This window comes from Anthonomus grandis, chromosome 22 (genome assembly GCF_022605725.1).
Source record: "Anthonomus grandis grandis chromosome 22, icAntGran1.3, whole genome shotgun sequence".
Lineage (NCBI taxonomy): Eukaryota > Metazoa > Arthropoda > Insecta > Coleoptera > Curculionidae > Anthonomus > Anthonomus grandis.
Window position 1 is genome coordinate 35,012,365 of NC_065567.1, and position 24,582 is coordinate 35,036,946.

At 30.9% G+C, this 24,582-nt stretch overlaps 1 protein-coding gene across 1 annotated transcript; it reads right to left on the bottom strand.

The window, feature by feature from the left end:
• Positions 1 to 295: 295 nt before the first annotated feature.
• On the bottom strand, positions 296 to 23,810 carry LOC126748830 (inositol polyphosphate 5-phosphatase OCRL). The gene is made up of 16 exons (XM_050458315.1): positions 23,458 to 23,810; positions 23,193 to 23,373; positions 16,466 to 16,597; positions 16,184 to 16,278; positions 15,675 to 15,796; positions 15,260 to 15,430; positions 14,518 to 14,680; positions 14,005 to 14,177; positions 13,782 to 13,929; positions 7,403 to 7,551; positions 2,093 to 2,333; positions 1,919 to 2,015; positions 1,641 to 1,852; positions 1,152 to 1,323; positions 870 to 997; positions 296 to 786 (listed from the first exon to the last, which is right to left on the bottom strand). Exons 1-16 carry the CDS (start codon positions 23,527 to 23,529, stop codon positions 541 to 543), a joined length of 2,502 nt encoding a protein of 833 aa, XP_050314272.1. The 5' UTR covers positions 23,530 to 23,810; the 3' UTR covers positions 296 to 540.
• Positions 23,811 to 24,582: the final 772 nt, after the last annotated feature.

Consider the following 24,582-nt stretch of genomic DNA (forward strand, 5'->3'; position numbering starts at 1 on the left):
GATGTTATGACGTTTTTTTTTAAGGTATTCTGGCTTACTACTTTATAGCAACTTTTACTTTTGCCACTTTAGAACAAAGTGGCAAAAAGTGGGAGGGGGAAAATGATTTACCTCATTTCCTACCCTCATAGATCCGCCTCTGAAGAAGTCCAAAATATTGAGACTTGTTTTTGTTATTAACATTGTTGATAACTACTTCCATAATCTCTCTGTAGGCATCTTCTTGATAAAAAAACTTACCTGATCACCCTGTCTAAATACATGAATAATCAAACTTTTAGTAAAAACAATGCAATACACTTGTTACAATAAATACTTTATTTCTCTAACACCACCCTGTTAGTGAGTGTTTAAAAAAAAATAATTAATTTTTTTTACTTAACTGCTCAAGTCAACTAACTGACATTTACAATAAATGTAACTACTACCGCTATATTTCGTGGTTTGCAGATGCACTGAAAGAAATATAAGTTATTTTAAGCTTATTTGTTAAGTGTAAGAGATTTTAACATAATAAAAATAAGTTAATTTCAGTTACAGCTACTTAGGGAGTAATGATGAGCTTAAGTCGTTTACAAGAAAATTGTAAACAAATGCCGATTTTCCTCTACTTGCTTGTGGTTTTGAGTTTCTAATGGGATCTCTAAGTAAAATGTCCCCAAATAATGATGCAAGATTCTTGGCGTCGTATCCATTGTCGTTGCTATATTTGACCAATTCTTGCAGAAATAGGCATATGTAGAGGAATACTGTTCGGTGGATATCGTTGAGTTTCATTAGAACAAGCTGAAAAATTATTTCAGACTTAGATAAGTAATCAACACAATTTTTTAAGGAATAGATAAAAACGATAATAAAGTTGAGCTTACTTGTCGACAATTTTCAAAATTGCTTGCTGCATTTACGCAAATATCTTGTAAATCATATGGTATCACTGGTTCTTTGGTATAAAGTAAAAACAATAGGAGACTTTCTGCTACTGCTTGGGGTGTACCAGCTAAATTAATTGTTTAAGGAATTTTATTCAACTTATTAATTAAGCAGAAAACATTTCAACATTCTAGTGAATAACATCAAACATTATTACCAATGTTGTTTGGCAAAATATAATCTATATACTTTCTATTTAATAATTGCGAAAATAAGGATACGGAGTGGATCCTGTGAGCCACAATCTAGCCAATCCCTGATCCGTATTAACTCCTCATGAAGGGCAGATGATTCAAATAAATCTCTTACTTTTAGGCCGTGTCTGTACAAATGATCTACTAAATGCCATAACTCTTTTGGTACAGAATAGTGTATAACTGATTTCTCATTACGCTGAAAAGTTTATGAAAGTTATGCTTATTGTAACCAATAAATAAATATTATTATGTTATCTTAAAAAATACCAAATTTGGTATAAATTAAAAGGAAGTTTATATATACAGCAAAATACTTTTTTTTTAATTATAAAATGCTTAAATTTTATATTAATATTTTAAACATATGATACAAATGAGTGAGTAATATATATATTTTACATATTAATTTTTTTTTTTAAATCTGCCTACTGATTTTGATAGATCTACTACTTTCTAACACCTTGTATACAAAAGAACTATTGTGATATTTTTATGCAATCGCTTAATACTTACTGCTAAGTTGTATTCATCCATATTTAAATGTAAAATAGGCACTTTAATTCTAACTAGGGAAGACAGCGATTGTGTGAAGCAGGACTTCTGGCATGTACCAATAATAGTTATAAACATATCTTTACCGCCTTTAAGATGTAATACTAATATGTCATATATATCTTCTAAATCTGATTCCAAATTTACTTCAAACCTTACATCACATTTTTCACCTACAAATAATAGGTATATAAAATTAATTTCATTTGCATGAGATTGTTTATTTAATTGCCGATTACCTGGATTTATACTACCACAATAAGGCAAGATTCTAAGCCAATCTTTACAATAAGAAGCTTCATCATTCTTCTTAATAAATTCAAACTCTGCTGGCACCTAGAATAGAATGACCACAATATATGTATCCAATAGAAACTAAAATTTGACTATAAAAATTTTAATTGAGTTCTTACCACTCCTGTGTTCGCTATAATAATCCTTTTGGACTGTGGCTCTCTAAATTTAACTAAGTCAAACACAACTTCAGTCTCGTCTACCGTTACTTGAGGCAGGAATTCGTTTTCGTATTTATCCATTTTTTTCAATAAATCTTCGTGTACTTTTCGATACTGAACAGGATTTACTACACTGATTTCGGATTTAAATAAAGCACTAACTGGTTTATGATCACTTATTCTCAAGTCCATGTGACTTCTAAAAAATAAAATATTACACTACAAATTTATTTATTTTAAATTTTACAAATTCTTTCATCTTTTTTTATTTCAAATTGTATATTACAAAGTGATAGTATACTTTTAAGCAACTTAATATTAAATACAAAAATTTATGTTAGCGCCTAAACTTGTGTCGCCCTTAGAGCGATTATCACAAATTAATGGGTAACTAAAGATATTTCGGTCATCCTCCACTGAAATACCTTTAGTTACCCATTGATCTATTAACTCCACTGCAAGAATGGACTACTTCTTCCACTTTAATCACAAATTGTTTGAGGAATATAACTGTCTCAAAAGAATATGCAAAAGATACAGACTGGTTTGAGATTACGTATTTCAAGGTATGTTGGACCTGATTGTAATAGAGTAGACTCAAAAACTTAAAAGAATTTGTACGATGGGTTTTTAAGTATTGTTTTCTTTTTATATAGCTGTTTATGACAGACCTTGTGACACAATCGTAAGAATTTCGTATTCATCAATGTGGTTCTTAATGAAAGCTTTCAAAAGTATGTAACTTCTTAAAGCTGAGGAATTTAGCGCATTTAAAAAATTAATTACTAGGGTATAATTTAATTTTATGAAACATTTGGTTAAAAAAAAATATTGTTACAGAGTATTCATTAGCATAAGCCTCGCCCCAGGCAACTAAACCGTAATTTAAAATTGATTCGATAAGAGCTAAGTAGATTGATCTTAATGTCTAAAAAGATAGTACATATCTAAGTGAATAAAATTTATTTATTAATTTACGAAGCTGGTCTGTCACGTAGAAGCAATGATCTTTCCATTTTAAATTTTCAACAATTATTATATATACAGTGTGGTGACTTTAACTGGAATAAATTCAGTTAAAACTAATCAAAATTTATCTCGCAAAATTCCTAAGACCCGTCGATTTTTGTTTATTTTTTTTTCTCATTTCAAGATAGTTTTTGCATTTTTTCACCTACAGGGGGGGTCCAAATTAACCCCAACTTTTTTTTTTCAAATGGAAAGCCACTTTTTTTAATCTCTCATTGAAAAGAGCCCTTTTTCTTGATTAAATTGCCTAATTTACTTTATTAATTGATTAATTTCCTTTTGTGATTATCTAAAGGAGAAATACGAAATAAAAACAATTAAATTATTAAAAGTTGCGTTTAATGTATAAGATGCTCAAAATGAGCGCCATTTACTTGTTGGCAAAGCCCAAGACGATAATAAAATTCGTTTCTGACATCTTTTAACACTTCTGGAGAGATTTGTCGGATTTCTTGCCTAATACGTTCTTTGAGTTCGTCTAGGTTTCCTGGTTTGCTCACATAAATTTGACTTTTCAAATGTCCCCACAGAGAAAAATCAAGTGGGGTGGGATCGGGAGAACGTGCCGGCCACTCGATTGCACCCCTTCTACCAATCCATTTGTTTGGAAAATTGTCATCTAAATACTGGCGTACATTACGGGCATAATGTGGGGGAGCACCATCTTGTTGCATCCAGATTCTTTCATCATACAAATCTAGATCGAACTGACTCGGATATAAGGCACGTAAGACTGGAACTAGTTCATGTTTAAGAAATTCTAGATATCTTTCCCCAGTTAAAGTATCATTGAAGAATATGGGCCCTATAACTTGCCTGCCAATTATGCCAGCCTAAACATTTTCTGGGGATATTGTGTATTAGTTTCTCTTACCCAGTGTGGGTTCTCGTCAGACCAGTAGCAACAGTTCTGCTTATTAACATGGCCATTTAGGGTGAATGTAGCCTCATCAGAAAAAAGGATCCACTCCGAAGATATGCGATTTTCGTCAATGGCGTTCATCATTAATTCACAGAACTGAACTCTGCGATCTGGATCGTCTTCCAATAACTCTTGAACGGGTTGCATTTTATAAGGTCGTTTGTTTGCACTTTTTATTTTATACTTATATTATATTTTAAATTTTTAGCACAGATTTATGATGAATAGAGTTTTCGCGAGCTACTCTTCTGGCTGCAGTTACCGGATTTTCTTCCATCGTTAACAATACATTTTAGAAGACCTTTGTCTTGAAACATCCCTCACGTGCCCAACTTCTCGAAATCTGCTTTCGATTTTACTAACCGTACCTTGGTTAATAGGTAACAAATCTGGATATTTCTGCCTGAATAAGTGGACAACCTCTAGCTGAGTACGACTTCTGTCCCCATAACCAATCATCATTAAGATTTCAATCTTGTGGGATTCGGATAAATAAGGCATTTTTTCAATATAAGTTAACTTATTTAACAACTGGTTGAAATTCACTTTAACAGTGACACTACAACATTGTCAGGAAATGTCTCGATACCAATAAAATAAACAAACAGGCCAAAAATTTACCAACACAAAATATTTCGAGACTTTTAATAATTTAATGGTTTTTATTTTTTTTTTTCGTATTTCTCCTTTAGATAATCACAAAAGTAAATAGGGCAATTTAATCAGGAAAAAGGGCTCTTTTCAATGAGAGTTGTGGCTTTCCATTTGAAAAAAAAAAGTTAGGGTTAATTTGGACCCCCCCTGTAGGTGAAAAAATACAAAAACTATCTTGAAATGTGAAAAAAAATAAACAAAAATCGACGGATCTCGAAACAAAATCGAAGTTTTTTATTGAGATAAAATTTTATTAGTTTTAACTGAATTTATTCCAGTTAAAGTCACCACACTGTATATATATATATATTATACCAATATATTTTATATTATCGAAATTGATTGATTAAGCATTAAGCAGTACAGACTCGAAATTACTAGATTTCAGTTGTAAATGTAAACTGACATGAATTTTGTTTTAGAAATATTAATAGAAAGACAATTAACATTTAACCATTTTTTTATGAGAGTTAACTTAAGCTTTGTCATACTTCTAAAGTCATTCCATGTATTTTTCTTCATACAAAATCGCAGTGTCATCTGCATGTGATACATAAGTTCGAAGGCAAACTAATTAGCACATAATAAATAATAATGGTGCAAGCACTGTACTAGTAATAAATCGTACTAGTGCTTTCGCTAATTGTTACCATTTGTTCACTGTCCATAAGATAATTAGCAAAAAAGACCAGACACCAAACCTCTTTTTCCAATATCTTTCAGTTTTCTAATAAGTCTTTCATGTGCTACTGCATCGAAGGCCTTAGATTCAAGAAGATGGCCAAGCTTTTTTTATATTTGTTTATTGAATTGTTAATTAAAATAACTAGTTTGTGTATTGCGTCAGTAGTAGACAAGCCTGGACGAAATCCATAATGATTTGGAGATATAATTGCATGTGAATTTAGGGATTTTTTCAAGTCTTGTTTTTAGACTTTTCTCAAAAATGTTTGCAAAATTATTGATTTATGATATAGGCCTGTAGTTCGATAATTCTCATTTCGATCAGCCTTTGTGAATACTTAAAGAAACACAATTACTTGTACAAATTATTATGAAAATGTACATACGTTAATTATTCTCCTAGTTTTTGTACTATTTTCTTCGTATTTTGTAGTTAAAATTGATTCGTAGGGTTTATTTAGCGTTCTACTTACGTTTGGTTTAATATTTTCATCATAGTGTCTAGTTTTTAAGTAGTTCATCTTGTTTGAGGGCCCAATTTAGGTTATATTATTGTAAATCCCTGTATTTTAAATTTTCTAGAATTTGTATACTTGTTTGCTTTGACTGTCAGTACTTGTGACTTGTCTGGAAATGATTGGTCTCTTTCGGCAAAAACAATAAAGAAAATTCTAAATATTTCAAAATTGTTCCATCGGGCCTTAAAAAGTACGCGTTTCGTGACATTTTATTCAGTTTTAATTGTTTAGTCAAGTTTAGTATGTGTAAGAGGCCTTTTTAGATACCAACCACAGATCTTTAGTACTTTTGCCGATATATAATCTTCTACTAATGACATGTAATTTTTTTAGAGAAGTTATATATTTAAGGTCTAATGAGCGTAAGAAACGTGCTATTATCAGTATTTGTTGGATTCTCATCAAAACACTAAGGGTTTTTGGAATTTTTACAAAAAGACTTTCACCTACAGTTATATTGAATGTGTTAAAATTATTTTTGGTTAATTTTAATAAGTTGAGCTAATTTGTGCAGATATTTGTATTGGTTAAGTACAGCATTACCCTTATTTCGATTAAACTTTTTTAAAGTTTATCTCCTGTTCGAATCGAACATAGTATTCCATTAGTAATTCATAAGTAGTCAATAAAGTTGCTTAGAGATTTTTGATGAAGAAAGACACTTTGTTACTATTTCTGTTAAATTATTGACACATTTGTTGCTGCAATATATGTGTTAGGGCTTTAATAAATATGTAATCTATACATGACCGTGTATGAAGTGAAATACATGTAGGGAAATGAATATATTTATTAGAACCATATTTTGAAAATGTATTAAGATATTCAATAGTTTTTATACAGGATTTAACAAATTTATATTTATCACCAGCCCCATCAGTCATATCAGTCACCTATTATAACTTAAAATATATAATGACATTTTTGAAGGTTAATATTTTTAAGGTGATTGTCAACAGCGTGTATAAAGTTTAGAGCATTTGCTGGTAGAAACCGATAAATAGAACTAATACCTATATTTGAGTTATTCATATTTAAAATAACTCTAAGTACATTTACTGAGTCACTCTTGTAAGTTTGTGATGACAGCATTATTTTTATTAGAAGATTCATTCTATACTACATTATACCAACTTAGATTGAATTGGTCAATACATGGTTTCCAACAACACAATGTTAAATGATTCAGATCCGTTTTAAAATAACACCAGTAACTTATCAAAATACTTCTAAGACTTCTTATATTTAAGTGTATTATACTAAGGACAGAAATATTCGGAAATGTGAAAATTACTGACGAAATTGTTAAATATAGGTTCCTATTATTAATTTACTACAGATTATGTATATCCTTAGTCCCTACAAATAACTTTTACTTAGTTGCTATGAAGTTTCAAGATACAATCAGCAGTACCAATAATTTAATATTTTATTGAATTAGAAATAAACTTAAAATATTACCTGTAAGAAACTTGATGAACTCCCCTCCCTCGCCATAAAATGCGATCGGTCCAAGCAGGAGGCCGAGCTTTTTCACTAGTGTCGTACACGTCCGTGTATAAATCAAATTTATACGTAGGAGCGAATGTAATGTCCCCTTCGTTGTAGTCCTAAAGACAAAAAATAATGTAATTCATATAACGTTATCAAGTAAATTCACAGTCGGTAAATCACCTTTCTTTTAAAAAAATTCACTGGTAAACAATATTACCGCATTTAGTCATCGGCACAAAATGAACGAAATAATGTGCTTATCAAAATGTTCACATTTTTCAGTGCATAGGTTAACATACTTTCTGAATTATATAATTAAATATATACCAAAGAAAATAAGTCCTGGAATTAATCAGATACGTTTAAAAAACACTTTAATCCTACACTATAAGATTAACTATTTACATTAATTTTGCACAATAACGTGATTTCTCAAAACCTATTTGCAATCAAACCTATTACACTTTTTAAAATATAATAAGCATTTTATTCAAGTATCATAGGGAATCATTAGATAATAAGTGTTAATGATTATTGTATAAGGTATTTTGAGCACTTGTTTATTAAAATTATCATAAGCACAGTTTCTGAATGCTGCAAGATCTTTTAGAACAAAACTTCTGATACACTATTTATTGATAATAAGAATAATAATAATAATAATATTTGCACATTGACATTTCAATGTTATTTTTTCAGATTACAAATTCATAAACCAAATTTACAAAAAAAAAGCAAACAAAAGTGAATATTCAAAAAGGCGAGATTCGGTTTATCAGATTGTGAATCTGAATAACCAAATAACTAACTTTAATTTAACCCTACATTGTCTAAAAATAATAATAAAAAAGTAAATATTAACAAATCTCTTAATTTAATTATTTTTTATTAAGTATACAAGAAAGAAGAAAGAATACTATAAATAATTAAAGATTGTCATTTATAAATGTAATGTCATTTGTAATATCTTCTCAATGTCGATACACTTTGGCTGTAACTTGTTACTTACATATTTTTTAAAATAATCTGGAGAGCAAGTATAACTGCAGGCAAATAATTCTTCGTTCGAACAGGGAGTTTATTTTATGGATATCGGTTCGAAATTGAATTTTATTATATAAATGCGGAGATTTAAGTAATAACACATTAAAAAATATAAACAAACCGGATGTAAATATCTTCTCTTACTCATAGACAACCACCCTGATTGGTTAAAAGCCTGACTAATATGTTCATATTTGCGAATACCCATACATCAAGTAAACACAAGAACTTTATAATTTCTGTATTCAGGTCGATGCAACTCGCACAACAGAAGTTTTTTATTGAAAGTATGCCGTTGTTGATAATTTTAAATTGAAATATGCTTTCTGTAGGGACTGATCAACAAAGCGAAGTTCATGATCTATAGAAAGGCCTAAGTTCTTCGTAACTGTTTCTATTTCCAAGCTGTTATTTCCTAATTTAATTGACTTATTGAAATTATGTAAAAAAATTAGTTCATTATTAGATTTACCAAAAAGCATAGCTAACGATTTTGTAAGATTAATTATGAGGCTGTGATTTTTTGCTTTGTTAGAGAATTCATTTAGAGCTTAGATACATATAAGTTAAATAAGAGTGGATCAAGTATGGACCCCTGCGGAACACCACTCGTAACAGGTTGAAAACTTAATAAATTTGCATTGTAGAAACTTCTTGACTTTTATCTTTAAGGTATTCAGGTAATACTCGTAGTTTTTTAGCACTATTAGACCAACATAATGTAAAAGAGCTAATAAAACTTTACTTAGGGTACCAAACACCTTGCTATAATCTAAAAGAACTAGTAAAGGAGGCTTTTTCTGATCCCACTGGTCCAAAATATCATCTGTGATACTCAAGAAAGCCGTAATGCAACTATGTAACCTTTTTTAGACCCAGACTGCGTCAAAAAGATTACTTTTTTTAAGGAAAGATATTCACTTAATTGTATAGTACCCTTTCTAAAATTTTTGAAACCGTAGATACTGGTAGGACGTTGCGTGATATTTTTAATGTAACTAATTTTTGGTAATGGTACAATAAATGCTTTCTTTCAAATGTTCGGAAATTCACCTTATATAATGCCACAGTTAATAACATTTGATAAGTAGGGTAGGATCAATGGGATACATAATTTCAGAGACAGAATATTTATACCACCTACTCCAGTGGCTGTAGTTTTAGTCTTCTATACAATCTTTAAGAGTTCCATAACATTTACTAGATGAAAAATAACACTTGGTAGATAGTTATTTTTGTTATAAAATTGTAATTCTTTCAATTTTCCGCAAGAGTGGGTACCGAATTAAAAAAAATGTGTACTTTCTAGTTTCAACATTTGCTAAGTTTTCTGTTTATTAGAGCTTATGTTTATATTTTTTGATATGGGCTTAAAGATCTGTAGGATTGTTGTTATCAAACTTATGGAAAAAATATTTTCTTTTCTGTTTTGATAGATGTAGTAAAAATATTTCTAAAACATTTATAGTTTATCCAATCAGTCTCAAGCCTTGTCTTTTTATACTTTTCAAATGTTTCATCCTTATCTTTTTTAATAGATCTAAGAGTATCAGTACACCATGGGGCATATTTGTTTGTATTGCGACGTGTAATATACGGTACATGTAAGTCTAATAAGATTTTATTATTTTCACATCACAGAGTTTACATGTGAATTATACAGGGTGTACTACTATACTATTTGCTATGTGTGACTATTACTCTTTCCAAAACTATAGGAAATATAAAGGCGGTTAAATTAGAAAAAAGTTGCCAATTTTGATGCTTATTAATACTTAAAAAGGCCAAATTTTATTTTAATTATTATTTCCAAAAGTATTGATTTTAGAAACTTACCTGCATTTTATAACTTATTTTAAAAGCATTTTTTATTCCCTTTAAAATGATGTGTCTTATTAATACGTTTCCCAACGTTTCGACGTATTAATAACCATAATCAGGAATTTTTCCTGAGTGCGGATCTGACTTTTTTGATTGCTAAAAACTTAAATACTTTTAAATGCTTATTCTTTTCTTCATGATTTAATTAATTACAAGCTTAAGTTTATTAAACTCACTGTGATTTGTGTTAAACCCGTGTATATAAATGTATAATATGGGTAATAATATGTGTAAGTATGTTAAAAAATGTAGTTTTAAATTATGATACTTATTGATATTATCCATTCAATTTAGTTGGTTGTGACAGTAGTTAAAGTATGCGTTGTCATGGTTACCAAATAAAAATAATATTTTTGACAGACGTCATTAACAACAGAAACATCAAACATATGAATTGGCCCGCAAGATCGCCTGATATAATATCCATGGATTTTTCTATATTAAGGACCAGATTCATAAAACTACGCCTCAAAATTTAGACAGATCATTGTTGTAATATTTATTTTTTTAAATACCTTCTTTAAATATTGATGTTTAACGTTTAGTAGCAATATTGTTATTCAGCAGAAGATTATTGAATAAATAAATCGATGACAGCTAAACAAATTGTACACTCTTTAAAGGTTATTTAAAAAACCAAGTCATTTTGTGTCTAAAGTGGAACTATTATTGAGGTTACCGCTTTTATGTTATTTTATTATAAACTTGTTACTCTATTAATAAGTAATTAATTTACAATTTTAAAAAAATCAGGCCCACATTATGGAAAAATTCATGATAATGGTTATTAATACGTCGAAACGTTAAAAAAGGTATGAATGAGATACATCATTTTAACCCTGAACTACTACTGACACATTTTTATTACATATATACTACTGATGGGTCCTTAGGACCCATAATAATAAAATTGCCATAAAATCAATAAAAAAAACTATTATTCAAAAATTTAAAATTACTAAGGTATATTGCAGTACATAAACCGAAAAAAACCTAAAATTATTTTTCAGAACACTTATTTCTTGCAGCATTGATTGCAAATAGGCAACTTACATATGTCACACTGGATAGCAGTTTTCCTATCCTTATTGGTGGGGCATATGGCACACCTTTTTCTTTACTTTTTTCAGGAGGTACTTGAGGCTGCTCAGAAACTGGATTCGCAACCCCCAGTTCAAGCAATGAGGATTCGTACATTTGAGTGCACCTTCTTGTTGGCCATTCTGAGTCGCAAATGTTCATCTATTAATTGCTTCCCAAGAGTTTTGATAAATGAGTATCGTTTTATTTCTTTACCTTTTTAATGCAAATTGGTACAATACTCAAGAATTTAAACCTGCAATGTTCAATATAGCAAAAAAAATTGCCATTGGCCAACGGTTAGATCTTCTGGATACTGAATACAACGCACATTTCGCATCTAATGCGTCAACTCCAGATATTGTTTCATTATAAAAATAAATTATCTCCGGCTTTTTGGTTGTTTCGTTGACGGAATTGTCATGATGCTAGAAAGTAATATAACTCTTTTACTTTTTTTGGCACATAGCTCACTATAGTGGTTGAAGAAGTAAATCCAAATGTTGATGAATGAATTGCACGTTTTTGGTTCTGTAAACATTCAGGTGGTACAGATTTTTTATTTTTTCGTAAGGTTCCCACGTACGTCAAACTGTTTTTCTTGAGTTCGTCGACGAGTTCCACTGAACTGTGCCAGTTGTCCCCGTTGATGTTCCTGTTGGTGCCTTTAACACACTCCACAAGCCTAAGAACCACTCTTGTTGGATTTGATAATGTAGGCTTTTTTGCACCATCAACTTTTATTTCGGAACCGGCATAAATCTCTGCATCTACGAAAAACCTGCACTTTAATTCCATATTTGGCAGGTTTGTTCGGAATATACATCCGAAATCCACACCTTCCTCGAAACGGTACAAGCATTTCGTCTACAGTTAGGTAAATTCCCGGTGAATAACTTTGATCTGGCTACAAACTCATCAAATAATTCCGACACAGCGGCCAACTTATCAGTTTTTCTCTTTCTTTTCGGGTTTCTACATTGTCAAATCTGAGACGGCTCAATAAAAACGAAAATCTGGCCAGACTCATAGTAGCACGAAAAATAGGTCTTCCTGTCCCATCTATTGCCCACCTAGAACGGACGTCTTTATGATTAGATTTAAAGATGGACTGAAGAAACAACAACCCAAAAAACGCCTTGATTTTACATATGTTGGTATTTTCAATACCAACATATAGTAGTATTTTCAAACGAAGGCCAAAATTTAGGCCAAGGCCAGGCAAGATAGTAACCAAATTATGAGCAGGGGTCCTACCTCTAATACCTGCTGTTTTTGACCATTTGGTATTGTCTTTCCCATACCAACTGTTCCTGATGGGCAACTCTTCTTCTTCCGAATCGGAGTTTTCTTGCTCTGTTTCGGAATTGTGGTCGCTCAGTATTTCATTGTCCTCTTCATTCCCGTCACTCTCTTCAGCCAATCTTTCTAGTTCCTCGAACACAGCTTCTCTGTTTGGAACACCAACAGATAAACTTTTCTTGCTTGAGGCCATTTGGTTTGAGTCTTCCATACTTTCCCAAAAGTCTTCAGACTCTAAAATATTTCTTAACGCATCTTCTGACAAGGCCCTAGAACTGGACGCCATTGCGTCGCATTTACTGAAAGACAGTAAAAAAACACATTTTATATCTATTAACTTATACCTTATGGCCACTAGTACCTATTCTTGTGAAATAGATAAATACCTTGCAAAAAATAACAACGAAATAGATACTTTCAAATCAATAAGCAGTTATTAACTTGTCGCGTAGATCCAATGTTGCCAAACTTAAAGAATATACCCTATTTAAAAATAGGATGGGTCCTCAGAACCCATCAGTAGTAGCTACGGGTTAAAGGAAATAAAAAGTGATGTTAAAATAAGTTATAAAAAATGCAGGTCCGTAATTAGAAAAAAAAGAAGTTGATAGCCGTTGGCAAGATACCAAACGTTATAAAAAAAATTAAAGGTAAAGTTTTGTAGAGCACAAAAAAATTATAAAACTTCGTAATTAATAATAACTTTCTAAAACCAATAGTTTTGGAAATAATAATTAAAATAAAATTTCGTGTTTTTTATAAATCAACCTGTAATTCACGAACTAATAAACATTTTGCAACGCTGTAAAAGGATTTCTAATAAGCATCAAAATTGGCAACTTTTTTTCTAATTTAACCGCCCTCGTATCTCCTATAGTTTCGGAAATAGCAATAGTCACACATGGCAAATAGCCCACCGTGTATATGTAATATTAAAAAAAAAGTGTATCATTTAATAAACTGTAGTGCTTGAGATTTAAAAAAAACTATAATAAAATAGGCGTGTAGGTGTACAATTTAGAATAAAAGTAATATTTACCAAAAGAACACTGCCTCTCTCTCTTTGTTGGTTTAGCTGATCCACCTTCAGCAACGTGTTCATTTCATTTCTTTGAAGTAACGTTTTCACCTGAGTATTTGTTAAGTCTGTTATCCGATAATTTAAGTCACCTAGCCAATAGATTTGTCTACAAAACGTTAAAAAATGCACTTTTACTGCCATTAAAGTCCAACTAATAGTGACTGAAGCACCTGCAACTTACTCGTGATCTTTAATTGCCTGCGGATTTCTCCTGAAATTAATTCTAGCATTAATATCCTTATAATCTTGATTTCGTCTTTCAAATTCCTCCACGTGAGCTGCCAAATGACAATTGACGAAACAAAGTGATGTGTTATGGAGTTCTAACCTTACTGCTACACCACCTTTATTACCCTACAAATATTAATATACGATCAATGTTTTATGTACCTTCATTCAGAAAAGTATGTAAAAAATAGGTATAATATTTTAACATACTTTCGAAGAATCACGAGTATTGCAAAATTTCAGAAGGTTTCATAATAGACTTCCTGCATCTAAATAACTATTTATACTATTATATTATTTTAGTAATTTTAAATATGTTTGGTAATTAATCTGAAACAGTTATAAGTTTTACGTTACGTTTTAAGCACTTCATTTCCCCTCAATACTGTAGTAAGAACTAATAGTTAAATTGTCATATTTTGACACAACCAAAACAACAATGACTAAATAACAAACTTATTCTTACCATTTTTCCTAAAATTCCAGTACCAACTGTATCAGATGAAACATTTTTAACATAAGGGTAATGTTGGTTATTAACCATGACAGCTAACTGCATTCCCACTAACCTGGCCAATGCCACTAACCTATATTTTGCTTCCGGATGTAAACTATCCGTAACCAGTTTCCTAAAGATGTAAAACCATTCTAAAGCAAAAGTAAAGTAAAATATGTTTTAATGTGTACATGAGAGACCATTTACAGAAATTTCGTTTGTAAACCCTTTTGCTTGCAGATCTTTGACAATGGGGTATAAGTTTTTTGATCACATATTTCTGAATATAAGGTATATAAAGTATATAAGGTTCTGAACTACAAATATAAGCATTGGATTGTTTATTCGTATTGAATCAGTTGCAAATAAACTATTACATTACAGATGTAATTTTTTAATAAAATTATATAAATATTTCTATGTAGTTGAAATTTATTCAGCTTATTAACTCATGCCAACATAAACTACAAACTTTGCAAAAAATCATTCATCAAACATTAAAGAGGAATTATCGGAAAAAAATCATAAAATTTTTTCTTAGTGTAAGTAAATTCAAATGATCGATAACTTCACTCCTTCACTGCTAAATTGGGTACAAGCAGCAAAACAGATTGAAGATAACTTAAAAAAAAGCAAAGATACAAGCTAAGAGGAGGGAATTCATTGGAAGTATGAAGCTCCTATAACTTAGATATTTTGTTGAAAAACTTACTGCCATTCAGCTTCCCTAGGTGTATCGTTGAAAATTAAAGCTTCCTTGCTAAGATCGATTTCTTGAAAACCAATAGCGTAGACATCAGGAGGATTGTCATCGCAAGCCAACCATCTTTTAAGAGATGTGCTAGGAGCTTGACCATTTACATTCCATGTTCCAACAAAAACCCTAAAATTATTATTTTTATTTAACCAATAATCAAGACACATTTTTAAATAATTATGTTTGCACATATGCACACACATTTTTTTATTAAGTTGAATTTTCTTTCACTTCTTCGCTTGCCTTTCTTAAGACTAATACTTATCCAAAAATACTACGACAAATCTTTTTTTTTTAATTTGGAACAACTGTAACACCAATGATTGTTTAGACTTTATAACTTTCTATTGATAAATAATAATATACTTACGTAAATTCTTGTTTCTGAGTGAATTCTGGTTCTCTTAGTTTTAACTGATATTTAAGCATGGATTCCCTATTAATTGCTGTTTGTCCCTGAGCCATCCCATCTCTAATTAGCACAAAATCTGACTGGAAAAAGGTCATTTATTTACATCACCTAGGGTATCAACCAAAATCTTTGTTTAAAGTTAAACATCTCAAGGAAAACAATAATTAAGTATTGTGTACTAAAAATCAATGTTTTAGCACTTAATCATTTGAAATATAATCTGAATGTCGATTATTAGTTTAACTGATAAAGCAAACTTTATCATGTACTTTTTTAAGATAAGCTTTTGGCTAATCTCTTACACTTGCTACATAATTCATATCTATTCGTTATGCTAAAATGTTTCAAGTGCTTTTAATTTTTTATAAATTTTTGGTTTGAAAAAGATGTTAATTTCAGGTAAAATAGTTAAAATGTGTGCAAGAGTTGGTCTTACATCACTGAAGATACACATTACAGTTACTTACTTGTTCAGCTATAGGATCAGAACTTTTATTTCCTTGATTCATAGTACCAAAATATTTTTCCAGCCAGGTAAAATTTAATTCGTTCTTTGAAGCAGCTGTAACAAAAAATAAAAACTTTTAGCCTAATAGAAAAGGAATTATCTAAACTATGTAAGAAATATGCAAATTTTTAACATAGGAAATAAAATATTGTAGGGATCAAATAAACCACAAAACCTACAAGTTTTATACTTAACAAATTTACAGGTTATTACTATTTATTTATAGGTGGCTGAAACCTACCTTCTTTTGCCCTAATAATTTCGGCTGCGAAATTACAACTTTCTTTTCCAATCTCAATATTGTACTCGAACTTGCTTTGCTTGTATTTTATTATTAGGATCACATAATTCTCTCCAGTCACCGGTTCAGTCTCTAAAATGAAAATAAAAGCTACAATTTCTACCTACAATGAAAATTTTGATCTAAGTTAAGGAAAGCACATCATCATATCAGTTCCTAGAGGCAAATTTACAAGGATTTGTGGGATCCAAGCTTTTCATATAAATAGAAATCATTTAGTAACTAGAATTGAAAGAATTATTTAATTCTACTAATTTAGTCACAAGCACAATATGGCATAGTGTATTAATTATAAGCTCCTATTAAACTAAAAATCCTATGACAATAAAGGGTGGTTACAATATTAGATTTGGTGTATCTAGTATAAAGTATCTTTGTAAAATATATGGAAGAATTGATGATATGGCAATTGAGGCAAGAATTATTTTTCGCCCTGGAAACACATTTTGTTCTCTTTCTTTGATTGAGTTTACATGATAGTCCTCAATCATTATCGAAGTGTCCAATAGTGAATTAAAGAAATAACTTCATATCTTTATATATGGGCGATATGGAACCAGATAAACCCAATCACTTTTATTAAACAACTGCAAGGAAAAAATATATACTGATCCTTTGTCATTCTTAACGAATGGGTCTGTACGAGCTTCATTTTGTTCATATCACATCGACGTAAACAAAATTTAAAAAAATATAAACTTCTATTAAAAACAAACACTCGCTCAGTCAACTTATTTATGAATCTTACAGATTCTGTAGTTGTAGAGTTAAGTGTAGTCATAAATATTACTTTTGACGAGGGAGTCTTGAGTCCCTGATAGTTTGTGCACAGCTTTGCTAAAACTTCTTTTTAGGGGCGGTGACACCAGTGATCCCTCCTGTTTTCGACCGATCGAAAAAAATTGTCAAAGTTAGAATGACTTCATTTCTTGAAAGGCACAATTTATGAAATTGAACAACCAGTTTGGTTTTTGGGACCAAAAGAGTACTAGTGATGCAATTTTGAATCTTTTGGAGAAACTTTATTTAGGCTTAAACAGAGATGAGATGCCTGCAGCAGTATTTTGTGAATTGTTCAATGCCTTTGATTGTGTTGATCGCAAAATATTGCTGCAACAGCTAGCTTCTACGGATTTAGATGCTATGCTTTAAAATGGCTTGGATAATATCTAGCAAATAGAAGATAGGTTGCTAAAGGCCAGTGATTAAGGGCTGAATTGAAGGGTTCCCAAGGATCAGTTCTTGGCCCGTAGTATTTCTCATTAACATCAATGGATCTTTACGTTATTTGCTGATAACATTATCATTCTGTGGCTAAGAATAAATAACACTATATTACACAGAAACAATAAATATGATATTAAACTTATTAAAAATTGGTGTGACGCAGACAAGCTTTCTTTTAATATTACCAAAATGAATATTGTGACACTTAAAGGTATTACTACAGATCCTTCATTGAATGGAAAGCCTATAATGAATAGAGAATGCTGCAAATTTTTATTGACTCAAAATTTAAATTTGACTCATATTGTTGTTTTAGAAAAAAAATGCCTCTGCTTGTTATGCATTTAGACTCATTCACATTGAGGTTGATATAGAGGTGCCTAGAAGTGTGTACTTAAGGAGCTTTGGTTGGCGGGGTCTTGTTCAGTCACATTTTGTCTTGCAAAAATGTGTTACGATAAGATATTTGTGTGCAGTAGACTTTAGAGACCACTATAGACTGCTCTTTGTTAGGGAGGGAATACTCACATTAACTCGTAGTTACAAACTGATGACAGTATAAATGGTTCACAAAACATACAATAGTACTAATGAGTCCACCATATATTTAACAAGATATAATACTACCAATCTACCTACATTGATGCACCCCAAAGAGTACTGTGTACTATGTATTGAATGTATAATCCTGGATTGCAGTCATGAATAGTAGCAAGCAGTTTAGCCATTCTGTGAAAAGTTTATTAATTGAAAAAGCGTATTACTGTCTGGATGAGTTTTCTAGAGGCATTTTGTAAGTCTTTATATAATTGATGTAAATATTGTTTTTTTTTATTTTAAATTTTATAAGATTTTTCATTTTAAATTTTATATATTATTGTCTGAATAATGCATTTTTTTTTTTACATATTGTCACTTTGTACTAAAACTTGTTTTTTTTTTTGAGTGACTTTTGTTTCTTTTTAACTGTATCTATGACATTTTCCCCCAACTGTATATAACTCAATGTTGAAAAACAATAAAGCATATATTGATTTGATTTTCTCTACTGGGAAGGATCTGCTCACAACCAAAAATCTAGCAATTTTGAAAATACTCAATTTGCATAGAATTATTTTTCTCTACAGTTCATTAGTATAATATTAATAAAAATTCCAGGACCTTTATATTTAAAATTTTAACATATTTTAGCCTGGTTTTATTGAATTGTATTATCATGCTTAGACTATTTTTACATACAGTATTGTGCATAAATATAGCAACAAGTGGTGTTTTCAAAAATATTATTTGCTCCTTTATTTATTCCATATTATTTCTTTACTTTTAAGTACACGCCTCTGTATTATTTATAAATATACCGAGATATCATAAGAATGCCAATGCAGAGTAAGGAACTTCACATTGGTTTATTTAGACAATTTGCATAAATATAGCAACATTCTTGTTTCGCATTTATTTTATCAGTTAAGTATTGATTTACCTGCTATAAAGTTATTATTTTTGATTCTCAGAATTAATTTAAAATGGGTCGCTCAAAAACTGTCTCTGGTGATGTAAGAAAAATTATTGTGGAGCATTACGAAAATGGTGTTAGGCAGAGTGACATTGCAAGAAGCTTACGGCTTCACAGGTCAATCATATCCAGAGTTTGCAAAAAATTTCGCCTTACTGGAACAGCTGCACCGGCGCCCATTCCTGGTAGACCCAGAAAAACAAATTTGAGGATGGATAGGCAGCTGCTACGAATTTCCAAAGAAAATCCTTTTTTGTCTTCTTCCCAAATTTTGGCAAAATTAAGAGGGTGGAGGAGTAAACCTCAGTTCCAGTACCGTAAGGAGAAGATTACTTGATGCCAACTTACCTGCTCGTCGCCCCGCCAAAAAACCGTTACTCTCAAAGAAGAACGTCAAAGCTCGTTTTCACTTTGCCCAATCTCATGTCCACTGGTCTGTAGCTGATTGGAAGAAAGTCGTATTTAGTGATGAATCTAATCTTATATCAGAGCAGTTTGGCTTTAAGACCAGGAGATCAACAGAGCTTAATCTATTGACTTATGCAGACTATCTGGCGAGCGTCTTGGATAGGGGTGGCGAGGTTCACACTATCTATACCGACTTTTCGAAGGCGTTCGACAGAGTCAATCATGAGATACTTTTGAGTAAGCTTGGAGCCGCGGGCGTAGGGGGAAATTTCTTGAGATGGTTTCGCAGCTACCTATCAGATAGGTCCCAAATTGTAAGGGTCAATGGCTTCATGTCCTATGAGCTAAGCGTTCCCTCAGGTGTTCCTCAAGGATCACATTTGGGGCCGCTTCTTTTTAATGTTTTTATGAACGACATCCACTCATGTTTTAAATATTCCAGATTCTTATGTTTTGCAGACGACCTGAAATGTTTTCTAGCTATCTCCTCTCTTAATGACTGTGTCAATCTACAGTCAGATCTTTCCAGACTGGAAGAGTGGTGTGTTCAGAACTGCATGGATTTGAATCCAGCCAAGTGCTATAGTATTTGCTTCTCCAAGCGTAGATATACCACAACATTCGCATATTCCTTGTGCAATAGACCCTTGTCGAATGTGACAACAATTAGGGACCTTGGAGTCATATTCGACTCATCTCTTACATTTAGCTTTCATATATCTGAGATAGTAACAAAAGCCCTTAAAATAATAGGTTTTGTCAAGAGATGCACAAGAGATTTTACAAATACCCCTGCTATCCGCATGCTCTACTGTACATTGATCAGACCTTTGTTGGAGTATGCCTCCTCAGTCTGGAGTCCTCATTATGCCTGCTATATTCACAGGTTGGAACAGGTGCAACGGAGAATGCTGAAATACCTGGCATTTAAATCCAAAATTGATCCTGTTGACAACTACCATTATGATTACAGGGTTCTGTATGAGCTGTTTTGTCTTCCTCCTCTTGTTGTTCGTCGGGAACAACGGGATTTAAAAAATTTGTATAACCTTCTGACTGCTTCTGTAGATTCACCAGACCTGCTATATTCAATAGGTCTAGCAATACCTACGAGAAATACAAGGTCAAACAGCCTTTTCTACCAACCTTTCTGTAGAACAAACATCAAGTACAATAGCTTTATTGCTAGATCAGCCAGGCTTGCAAATAATAGTACATCTCTGAACATAGATTTCAATATAAGTCCAAGGCGCTTTGCTAAGTTTGTCGAGGATTTTCATGTGTGACTTTGTATATTGTTGTGGGGTTTTTGCTATTCTGTTTAATTGTGTGTACATACTATTCATACTTCATACTATTGTGTGCTGGTTTAAACCAATTTTGGAGGTGATAATTGGGTTCAAGGGAGTGAAAACTGAATTTAATTAATTTTATTGTGTTCTTTTGTTGTATATTTTTTAAGTTCTCCTGTTGCCATTATTTATTAATCCTGTTTTATTCTATGACTGTGATAGTGATGGGTTGTGAATATCAAATGATAATTATATAAAATAATACTAAGTATAAATTGTTTGAGGTTATAAATTATTGTTATTGTAAATTATGCTATTTCTGTAAAAATGGGTAATGCCCGTAAATAAATAAATAAATAAATAAATAAATAATTTATTCAGGACTGATGGAGTGATGTACGTTAGACGCCCCAGTGAACAAAGATTAAACAAAAAGTACATTTGCCCCAGAGTTAAACATGGAGGGGGAAATATTCTTGTATGGAGATGTTTCTCGGCTTGTGGCATGGGACCCATAGTAAGAATAGTGGGCAAAATGGATTGTTTCATGTACAAAGACATTCTGCAAACACATTTAGTGCCATATATGGATGAAGCCATGCCACTAACAGCCATATTTCAGCATGACAATGATCCAAAACATGCTTCTCAATTTGTTAAGAGGTGGCTATCCGATGAAAAAATAAATGTAATGGTCTGGCCATCTCAATCGCCAGACCTAAACCCTATAGAGAATTTATGGCATTACATTGACACCAAAATCAGGCCCCTAATATGCTCTAATACAAATATTCTCTTTGAAATAGTGGAAAAGGCTTGGAAAGAAGTGAACAATGACTATATTATGAAATTAATTGAGTCCATGCCAAGATGATGTGCAGATGTTATAAAGGAGAACGGGTACTACACGAAATATTAAATTGATTTTAATTTAGTTGGGTTATATTATTTTTAGAATCAAAACTATTTTTTGTTGCTATATTTTTGAATAATAAATTTGAATAAAACAATTTGGTGTTTTATTTATTATGATAGAAAAAATATGATAATATGAAAATATAAACAGGCTCTAACTATTCTTGTAAATAATATATAAGCCTACTTATAAAATAGATACTAAAAGATATATAACAGGAAAGTTCAATGTTGCTATCTTTTTGCACAATACTGTATAAATACACATCAATAAAGTAACAGAATTTAAGTTTATGAAGAAAATAAAATATATAAAATTCTGAATTCATTATATCATAAAAAATTATTAAAAAAATACTCACTCACAAAGACACTTTTTATTACTGTTGCTGCTTTTCAAGGAAGGGATTTCTTAGAAAATACATCTCTAATTTTACATCAGATGTAATATTTAACCTTTAATTGTAGATGTAGTAAAAAGAATGAATAAAATTTAAAATTTAAAAGTTATAAATGAGATTTTAGTTCTAGAATTTTTAATATTAATTTATACAAGGAATATTAAAAAAGAGCAAGTGAAACTCTTAGGTTTTGGTACATATTGGTTTTACATCAAAAACCTACCTAAAAATTGCTTTTCTGTCAATAATTAATTTAACAACAGTATTTATTTATTTCAATCCTAACAGTTTACATATCCCCCTGGATATAAGTTAATATTTCAAAACTGTTAACCTAAGAAAATAAGTGAATTTCACAATTAATTTTGAAAATCTGTGTATGCAAATTATGATAATACAGTTGTAAATCTAGAACTAAATACTAAATAACAAAACTATGAATATATAATATAATATATGATTTATTTTGTTAATTAAAATCCATTTGTTTATTTGCTTCTTTAGGATTACATAAGGCTTTATTTTAAAAGTTAATGGAAATCTATTGTAAAGTTTGGGACCAAAAAAACAAATTTTAGTTTTACTTAACAAGATTGTTACTTTCACTTGTGGTAGGATTATATTTTAATTAGTAACATTTCTACTGAGTATATTTAAGCATACATCTTATCATTGATTTAAAATATAACTGTGATTCATAAAAAAGATGATTGTTAGAATATGTTCTTGTTTTAAAATACACTATTTTAATACTACATTTTTGGGCCACACATAAAGGGATGAGAACACTTTTACATGCACTTCCCCATGTATTATTTAATTTGGAAAGAATATTATTTAATTTTAATATTCTTATAGGGAATGTTGGTTATGATTTAGTCTTATAAATGCTTGATTTCCGCTGTACTTACCACATGAAAAACTATCATCAATGGGCACAACAGTCTCAATGGAAAGATCAGAAAAACTCTTAGGCTGGTTTCGTGATGAAATCAGAACAAATAAGGCATATGATTTATTGTATTCTACTAAAGCAAGTAATCTGTTACTGTTTACAGATGGGCCATCCACTACAGATACATTTAAATGAATCTATGGTAAGGATAAGGAAGAAAATACTGTTTAAATAATAAAAACAAACAACAAGCCAAAATCTATTGAATAAAAAAAGGATACACTTTTTACTACTTCTGCTGATAGAAACTTTGCCTGTATAATATTAAAAACGTCCAAATTATGGGCTAACATTCTTGATACTCCAATTTCATCTTACAGTAAACAATAAGCTCAGGTGAATTAAAACAAGGAAGAAATTGAAGATCATAAAGTGACTATTTCATTTTACTGGGAAAAGGGTGTGAACGCTGATGACTTATTACTCACAATAATTTCCAACAAATGATTTAGGTCCCCGAGGTACCTAATTCAAATTCAACATCGCATTTATCGTTTACAAAATTTTGTCAATTTAGCAAAAAGTAAAAATATAAACAATTAAATTTTGCTGTAAGGAGGTATGGTTCGAAATTCACAAGTGTCAACTGTCAAACATGCTGTCAATTGGGTTAATGTTTAGAAAGATTTTTAAACTCATAGGCCGCTTTTAGACGAACGACTATTCGCAGATGAAGTTGACTAATGTTCTTTATTGATTAATGTTACTTTTAAAGGCAGCCTGAGAGAGTCAGTAATGTTTGTGTCAATAAATTAAAAAATCTTTCCAAATATTCAGTTCTGTGATATGGTGGTGTAATTTTACCTTTATTTAATTAATACATGAGTTCTAAATACTACAGGATTAAATAAATATGATAAGAACTTCAACTCTTGCTGAGTGGAATATAGAAATATTGTGCGTGGAGCTCCCGTCGTTCCTCCAAATTCACCCAGTTGCATTCGACTAACTTCTTAATCGAGAAATTAACCTTAAGCAACAATTTTGAAGAAATTGTGTCATTCTCTTATCAGCAGTTGAAAGGAATTTTCCAAAAATTACATTTACATGGTTGGACACAAATAAAATAGGAGCGTCACATTTTTGAGATAAAAAATACCGATTACTATATAACTATTTTAGCCATGCAATCACATTTCTAATACAATTTGATACATGAGACCTAATTACGAACGCCGTTTTCACTGTTAACTGTGTATTCTTTATTTGAATGTTTATTAGTCCACTATAAATATGTCCACTATATGTTCACAAAATTTCCAGTGGCGAAGCGTACGAGTAGACAAGGTAGACACTGTCTACCCAAAATTACCCAGTTATTTGTTATTAATTTATCACGTAATTAT